The 9172-nt window shown below is 34.2% G+C and overlaps 1 protein-coding gene across 2 annotated transcripts; it reads left to right on the top strand.

Moving 5' to 3' along the window:
* Positions 1-736: 736 nt before the first annotated feature.
* Positions 737-9074, top strand: LOC129254859 (3 beta-hydroxysteroid dehydrogenase type 7-like). 2 transcript variants are annotated; one of them, XM_054893397.2, is made up of 4 exons: positions 737-889; positions 4552-4716; positions 5257-5421; positions 5910-9074. In XM_054893397.2, exons 2-4 carry the CDS (start codon positions 4560-4562, stop codon positions 6686-6688), a joined length of 1101 nt encoding a protein of 366 aa, XP_054749372.1. In that variant the 5' UTR covers positions 737-889; positions 4552-4559; the 3' UTR covers positions 6689-9074. The 2 variants fall into 2 exon arrangements, with proteins under 2 accessions (XP_054749372.1, XP_063965030.1); XM_064108960.1 differs by having other exon boundaries at positions 750-899.
* Positions 9075-9172: the final 98 nt, after the last annotated feature.

Here is a 9172-nt window from a genome sequence, read left to right on the forward strand (position 1 = left end):
TTTGGATGCCCTGTTGTATTCAGATGTGAACAGGTATGATAGGATATAATTAGAATATAAAAAAAGCAGAGAACGGTGAAAGAGCATAGATTGTAAGGTTAATGGTACAAAATTATGAAAGATTGAAGTTAACACTGGCATAGTAGTGAAAAATAAGAAAATAATGATGTTGTTGTGAATGAGGTGAATGGACGACAAAGAAAGAATTGTTGGTCATGGTGCTTGAGAAAATAAGCCCTTTTTTAAGGGTAAATGCTGTTGAAAATTAATAATGATGATATGATAATGAATAATGCACAGAATAATCATATCAATTCTATGCATTTATTTTTGCTATGGCAATTGCCATGTTTTTCACAAGGAAATTGACAAGGTCAATAAAACTTAAATTTTGGGCAAAAATGAACAAAAAATTGTCCATTTTGAAAAGATATATTGTTTATTGTATTAATAAATATATTATAGATCATTTTGGACGACACCAAGGTAAAGGAAAGCACATTCTTGTTAATATCAAAATAGATGTTAGACAAATCAATATTTTCGTGCCATATGTCACCTCTCCCTGAGGATGTTTTCCGATTCTTCCATTCAATTGGCATCTTGTTATACAATTCGTTAAGATATACAGTAGGGCCTACCGGTACATCATACATGTTGGAAAAATTGTTTCCATTTCGTTTTGCATACCGGTGTCCGGTATGCATGGCGAAAATTTCGATTGAAGAGCGCCAGCTACAACGCCAACCACAGTCAAATGTGAGATACCGGTACTGCTAGTTGCTCGAACGGGCGAGACAGATCAGGACTAACCGTCTTTTCTTGGGATTTCTAAAGATTTCTGACATTTTACTATCGCCAACATATGTGTTACCCGGCTACTAGCTAGGTAAGTACCGGTAAGTTTAGCCAATTTAGTTGTGGAATTCCCAACTGATGTGATGGTACACTATAGTATGACCGATACTAAAAAGTAATGTACCGGTACCGGTACTGCAACGGCCGCGCCGCCTGGCCGGCCTGGCGCTGGCGCCGGTGGTATGTAGCCTCGAGGACTCCATGTATGTATGATGATGTTTTTTTAATATTTTGACATATACTTCTTCATCATGGAGCCTTGAACCGCCTGCCATATATGTATAAGGGACTCACCAAAACAAAGATGGATTTCCCTAGGATTTAGGAAATCCATCTTTTAAGATTAGAAATCACGTAAATGGTGGTGATTTTATTTTTTATAATTATCCTAGGCCTACACCTTTTTCATACGCCTGATGATAATGCGTATGAAGGTCTCCAAACTTGGTTAATGAAAAGGCGAAAATTGAAGGTTTCTTACCAGACCGATCTCGTGTATATCCCTCAATCCGTTTGTCAACAAACATGACAAAGCAAATACAATACTCACTGTCAATAGGTCTGACTCTGACCCTTGAACCGCTTCGTGATGACGTACATCCGACTAGCGATGCCGTTTTGAAGAACAATTTATAGATAAAAATTATCAATATTATTTCACAAATACGAAAATTTAATACGTGATTATAAATATAAATTCACAGTACGACAATACGCCAGACGGTGGCCTGTACTTATAGAGAAGAAGAAGAAGAAGAAATAATTCTAATATATACTGATATTGTGCTCATAGTCATACACACAATTCATTCTTCATCAAACCATCCTCTCATTCTGTCATTCTATCATGCTATTAATTCATGCCTCATTATCTCAACTACTGTTTCCATCTCTGTTCACAAGCTCACTATCATCATGTTTCCACCCCAGACCAGTTGTGTAAATATTGACCATGCTGTATTACCTAGCCAGGAGGCTTCTAGAGAGTAAAAATCATTTACTAACGTAAGGTTACGAAGCCAGGGCTTCCGTCATATACTTTTGCGTGTACCACCAAAAAACCTGAAACTTTCGCCCCCAACGTTACGCGACGCAAGCGTCCGTATCGTGGGTGAAGAACAATAGAAAACAAGATGGCAGCGTAAACATCGGGCAAGTCTCTTCCGTCTATTCATATTTTTCTCATTTTTTTTGGATGAATTCTTGTATAAAAATAAAATCCATAGCGTAGAAATGTCGGAAATGAAGTTGTATCCCATGTACATGATTTAAGGCTAGATCTTTTAGAAAGAAAGTAGAAATCTCGGGGGCGAAAGTTTCAGGTTTTTTGGTGGTACACGCAAAAGTATACGACGGAAGCTCTGGCTTCGTATGAGAGTAACCTTACGTTAGTAAATTATTTTTACTCTCTAGAAGCCTCCTGGCTAGTATTACCCCCACCATGAACAACCCCTTGTTCAACTCCATCTGTTTATACTTTCCTTATCACTTTGCCTTCCTCAGAATATTATGTACAGTGAATTATATATTGTAGTTTAGTGTAGAGAAGAAAGTCAGTTGTGAATGTAACTCCAAGCCAAGCAGACATGCCTAGTTATTGAGTAGAGATCGAGACTGAGAATGAGTTCAAGTGTGTATTAGAGTTAGAATACGCATACACAAAAACTAATTATTTATAATCACGTATTAAATTTTACAAAAATTTAGTTACTTGCAAATGAGAGAATTGATGATGTCCCTCACTCACTATTCCTTTTGTTTTTATATGCCCGTCCTAGACAGGATGTATTATGGTATCACGCTCGGTGTCCGTCCGTCTGTTAACTTTTCCTTGTAAACGCAATAAAAAAAACTTCAGTTTGACTTAACCTAGGCTCATATAATTTGGTGTGTATGATACTAGGAAGCCTATTGATTTTGGGGTCAAAGGTCAAGGTCACAGTGACATATTTTCATCTTACCCTTCTGCAGTCCTTGTAAATGCGATAACTTCAGTTTAACTTAACCTAGGCTCATATAATTTGGTGTGTATGATACTAGCATAGATCCCAGCAATTCTAATTGAGGTCAGAGGTGAAGTTGCCACCTTCCACTTTTCTTGCTTGACCAATAACTCCATTTTCCGCGTTACAGGCGGGCGTATTATGTGCTCGCCTTAGCAACACTCTTGTTTATTGTTTGAATTATACAATATTTCAATTTTTACAGATTTGAAAGTAAGGACAAACTTGACAGAACTAAATGTTAAACAATGGTAATTCGTCATGTTCAGGGAGAAATAAAACTTTGTTTCACAAGACAATGAGGAGAAAATAAGAATAGTTCATATTTCTTATAATGAAATACAAAAGAAATAGTAAATGGATCAGTTCCCTCATTTGCGTACAGACCGGGACGTGCATAATGCATATACCTATTTTATAAAATTAAGCGAAACTTAATGTCATAACTTATTTTACATCCGATTTTTATGAAATTTTCAGTGTTATGCTTGTTGGATTTTTCTCTTTTTATTCAAATCAACTTTTTGTTGGGGTGCACTTGTCCTTTAAATTTGCTATATAAATTTCAATTAAGTTAGATATGTTTTGTCGCCTTTCACACCTTATTTTTAAAATTGAAGATGCTACTACTCTTTAAAAAGCAAACGAATAGCAAAATGAGTGGATTCTTTATCTGAAGTATATAATTTGGTGGAATTTAGATGGAGTAATAGAGGTTTACACTCAACTTTGTGATCTCGTGGAGTTTAAAATCGCAAAATTATTTTATTACGTATTTCTTGAGACCTTGCAAATGGGTGAACTTCAAAGCTCTATAGCAAAAAATCAAGCACATGAACCCAAGTTAATTTTTGCATATTTGGAATAATTAGGTGCCAAAGTAACTCTGCAAAATTTGTTTAAAATGACATGGATTTCATTTTAACTGTGGAAAGTCCTTAAGCCTTTGCACTTTCAAAGTTAGAGGCCCGTTTCCTGAATTTGGAGTTAATTCAAACTCTGGTCTTAAAACATAAATTAACTATGGATGGTCAATTGTATAAACAAAATCTCAAAGAGTAAAGTCAGAATTAAATTCAATAAAACAGCTCATCATATTTTGGCACCAAAATAATAATTAAAATTGTACCGACTGCCGTAGGTGTACATGTAGTACCGGTATCATTGGCTTATGTTAAAATTCGATTGATGAGGAAGAGGGACGAAGACAGACAAGCATCTCCTCAATTATGTTGTGTTAGTGTAATATAAATTTTGAAAAATGCCATTTTGTCAAAGAGTTTAAAGTGATTTTATTTGTGTAGGGGATTTTAATCATCAGACACATCAATGGCACCCCCTTCTGTCAGTATGACAATAACCAAGAGGGATTTACTCTAATGGAAGAAGAAGAAGAAAATGAAATATATGGAAAATAACTATGGGGAGCTACTCACAAATGACATCACAAGTAAGAAAAAATTTCAAAAAAGAAAAGAAAAATCAGAACTCTTAAATTGTTTTTATCATGGATTTCTCATCAATTCTTTACCAATATTTTTTATATAGTTTTGAGTAATGCATTAAGTAATAAAAGCCAATTTACCATCATCAGTGTGACTTTCCCCCTTCAAAGTCTAAAGTAAAATGATTGAAGTGAATTTACTTAAAAACAATGAAATTCCTCTTCCAAATATGTTTGTTGATACAGCTACCAAAATGCCTGGTAAAGATGGTGAAATTGTGATGGTGACAGGGGCATCTGGATTCTTGGGTCAGCATATCATTAAACAGCTGCTAGAACAAGGCGAATTTCTCATCAAAGAGGTCATGACCTTTGACCTAAGGCCTTTCACCTGGTGTCCAGAACTTGAAGGTAATTTGAGACATCTTTAAAAAAAAAAAAGATTTAAATGAAAAGGTTTTAACTGAGAAAACTAGACTAGACAGAATGTCAATTTGACATTTGAATTTCTTTGTATTAACCCTAGGCACATAGCATAAGTGTACTCTTAAAAGTTCTATTGTATTCCTGGCATTTCGTTAAAAGATCTCAAGAATATTCTCAAACTTTCAAGTCACTTTCAGATAATTGAAAAAATAAGAGAAAAGATGCCAAATTAAACAGATATTTTGCCATAGATGTTCATTATCTGGCATCCTCTTGTCCTCTCTCCCAGACTCTAAAAATTGACCTTTTATCCATACTAATATTATTGATCATTTATGATTGCTTCATTGATGTTGTAAATCAAGCTAAATTTTCTCTTGTTGCAGTATGTGCTGAGCCTTAGAATGTATCAAATGCATCCTGTTCTAGCTCTCATATTCCCCCTTTTATAGAATTAAATACCAATGAAAGAAAAATACAAATTTCTAACAAACTTTTGTTAATGTTGAATCCCTTTTCTATTAGTAAGCAACCCCAGTTGCAAGCTGACACACACTGAGGGAGACCTGTTATGCATGGAAGAGGTGCGTAGGGCATTCAAGGGTGTGACTGTTGTTATTCATACTGCTGGTGTGATTGATGTGTCTCCTCTACCCGATTCGGAACTTCTCCGTACTGTCAATATCCAAGGTTTGACTTTTCTTATTTCTCAAAGTACTGCTGGTTTGTTGTCTGATCATTTCCCTGCAACACTTCCCAACAATCAGCTGATTTTTATTCCATTTGTTTTGAGGGTCCTATTTTTTGTGTTTTTAAAAGCTTTCCTGTCAAACAATAAGATCACAATTTAATATAAGAAAGATAAAGGAAATTATGACAGTAAGTAATCTATTGTGTAAAAATTGTACTCGATATAAAATATTCTGAGAAGAGTGAGAGTAATAGTACTGTTTTCAAATTAGAAGTATGAACTTACCTGATCTCATTACCATGTTATCAGTACGTTCAAATCTGTCACAATATGAATGTATTTTCATATCTAAATTTGATCAGTAATTTTGTTTTTGATTTCTTGATAGGCCTCATATTGTTTAGACATATCATGGTATGCAAGCAAATTAATGCTTATTTGTCGGGAGTGTGAAGTAAATGATTCGATTCTTTCATTTATCAAACAGGTTCTGAGAATGTGCTTCAAGCCTGTATACACAACAACATACAGTATCTTGTGTACACCAGCACAGTTGATGTAGTTATTGGACAGGAGCCTATAACAGGGGGTACAGAGACAACATTAGGCATTCCTCAACATCACCACTTTGGCCTCTACGCTAACACCAAATATGAAGCAGAAAAAATTGTTCTTAAGGCAAATAATCTAATCCTGCAAAACAGCAAGCGCCTCCAGACTTGCGCGCTTCGACCAACACCGTTGTATGGTGAAGGCGATGTGTACAACAGGGATGTCTTACAACAAGCTTCTCTCTACAAGACAATGGTTCGCTTGGGGAATGAATCTTCACGTTATCAGTGTACCTATGCTGGGAACATTGCTTGGGGACATGTCCTGGCTGTGAAGGAACTTGTTAAACCAACAACTGAAGAATCTCCTGCAGGACAAGCCTTCTTCCTCACTGATGAAACTCCCGTGTCTAAAGTCAGTGACTTCTTTACACCATTCGTCATAGGAGTCAACGCAAAGATGTCCAGCTTCTCACTTCCATTTTGGTTACTCTATTCCATTGCTGTTGTGATAGAGATATGTGCCTGGCTACTTCAACCAATCTATAGGATCAAGGTCTTTTTGACCACTGCTACTGTGTCTTATGTCTATGGTGTGTACTATTTCCAGTGTGAAGGAGCAGAAAGATGCCTTGGATATGAGCCTCTGTACACTTATGATGATGCTGTGGAAAGGAGTCTTGTTTACTACAGAAGAGAATGTGGCTTATCTTGAACAACGGTGATGCCCAGTTTTTCCCAGTCAGCAATACTATATTTGTATATTTTTACTCACTACCTTTTGATTTTACTTCCAGAGCAATAACTTGCCACAAATGAGAATATTGGCTTTATGACAAAAGTGTATTTACACCTGGTTGATTTTGAAAAATATGTAGATTATGAGAACTTACTGTAAAATTTCTTGTAAAATTTAAAAATACGTAATAATTTGCAGACATTGTCTTTTTTAAATGTTATTTTACTTTGCCTGCATACTGTCAAAATACCTGCTATTTTCTGATCAAGGTCAGAAAAACGAAAAATTTCACATTTCTTTAAGAATGTGCTGGTGTTGAAGGGCCTGTATCTTAGACAAGACCACAAAGTATTATAATTGTTTGCTGATTCTTGCTCAGGTTATTAATTTTAGTATGAAAGGTACTGTTTGTATACAGTACTTTACTGATTAGCACTAAAATAACAGGTATGAAAAAAAAAATAGCAGGAAAAATGTCTAATATGCAATTAAGTACTCATTTTCTAGAACGTTTTCACCTACTCCCAAAATTGTTGATTAAAGTTTTTCATCTCCAAAATTATGTATTAATACATTAATTAATGTGAGGAAAATGGCCTTTGTAATTATTTGACAAGACATTTCTGTTTCATGAACATCCTTCAGGATTACATGTACATGTGTATCTACACATCATACATAAAATAAAAAATTCAAAAAAGAAAATCTCTGTCTATTCTGTTTTGGGGAACAACAATTTAAGTTCATAAAAAAATCATGTTCTATGTCAACATTTGTAGTATTTCATTCATTTGAATCTTTAGGTGATTTTTACCTGGTTTTTCTTACATAACCTTTCCCACACAAAAATGCCTATTTGTACTACATATCTAAAAAATGATAGATAGTCCCTACTCTTTTTGAGATACTGGGTGGAAGTTGCTGATATTTCAAGAGGTCGGCATCTCTACATGTGAACAAGGATTGTTTGTCCTGTTTTTTGTACTTTGTATTCTTTTTTTATCATTGTCTTGCATGTGATAAATCACCATCTTGTTCAATAAGCCAATGCCTTTCATAAAGTTAGAAAATCCATAATCCATTTGGCATCTGTCTGAAGGGATATTTATTCCTTATGTGAGTTATCATTTTAATGTAACAAAGCAGTGGCCTTTACATGTAGTTTTGTGATTAAAAGTAGTGATAAAAATAATCTTGCCATGCAATTGCAAATATTTTATGAAATCGATCAATACAGGGTAAAGGTTGTACAAGATAACGATAAAATTATTTGATTTGAAAGGGTTCTAAGGGGCCCTTTAAAGGGGTACTCCCAGCTGAAAAAAGTTTATATCTAAATAAATAGAAAAAAAATCAGAGTTAAATGTTGAAAATTTGATAAAAATAAATGAAATAAAACAAATAAATATCAAAGTTAATAACTTTTGAAGTTTAGCAATATTTTGTGAAAAGTTATATGCACATCATCATGGATATTCATTATATGAACTGATGATGTCATGCCCCCACTTTCCCTATTCTTCTGTTATTAACCCTAATATAAAGACTGGTGGCTGATTCAGCACCCCTTGACCTATTTCATGACAAATCTGCTGCTTAAAATTAACTGACCGCGCCGCTCGCTGACTTGTTAACTTTTGAGACCAAATATGTGACCCCCAGGTATGCATTTCCAAAATTACGCAACATTTTGTAAGTGCATGTCAGACCCAAAATTGCTCATATACGTGAATTTGTGTACAAATCCAATTGAAATTCTGTTTTTAACCAAAATTCATAAATGTATCATTTCTCCTTTTACTGATTAAAAACTCAATTTCATCTTGTTTATGTTCAGACATAAAGACACCATCAATTTTCATTGAAAAAAACAATGAAAAATGGTTTTAAAAAATAAAGAAATAAAATTTTAAAAATAAAAAGTATAAGAAAAAATTTGCAATATTGGTTTTTTTCAACCACATGTGTACATTTGGTTAAAATCCTACAAAGATTATGAATTCGCATAATTAGTTATTTTACGAAGCATTTGATCGTACAGTTTTGTAGATTGACATGTGCCAATTGTGCAGTCGATGGCAAAGATTTTTTTATAGGAAAAACAAGTGGAAGACTCTCATATTGCCATGACAATTATCAGTATGATGGAATTACCATATTCATTATGAATAAAGATACAGCAAATCATGTGATCCACAATATTATGTACCTGGTACATTAATTTGTATGTACACACATTCCATCCATAATTTATTACAGTTACTACCTATTAAGAGTAACCCAAGGAGGGTTTCGTGTTGAAAATCATAAATGATCATTATGTGATAATGAAATATGCAAATAAATTATTATATTATATAGGAAATGAGTTCAGACTCATGTTTTTTTTTCTTCTTCATGGTTATTATCATCATCATGTTGATTCAGTATTTGGAAGTATTTCATAATTTTACTTGCTCC

This window comes from Lytechinus pictus, chromosome 2 (assembly GCF_037042905.1).
Source record: "Lytechinus pictus isolate F3 Inbred chromosome 2, Lp3.0, whole genome shotgun sequence".
In the NCBI taxonomy this organism is placed as follows: domain Eukaryota; kingdom Metazoa; phylum Echinodermata; class Echinoidea; order Temnopleuroida; family Toxopneustidae; genus Lytechinus; species Lytechinus pictus.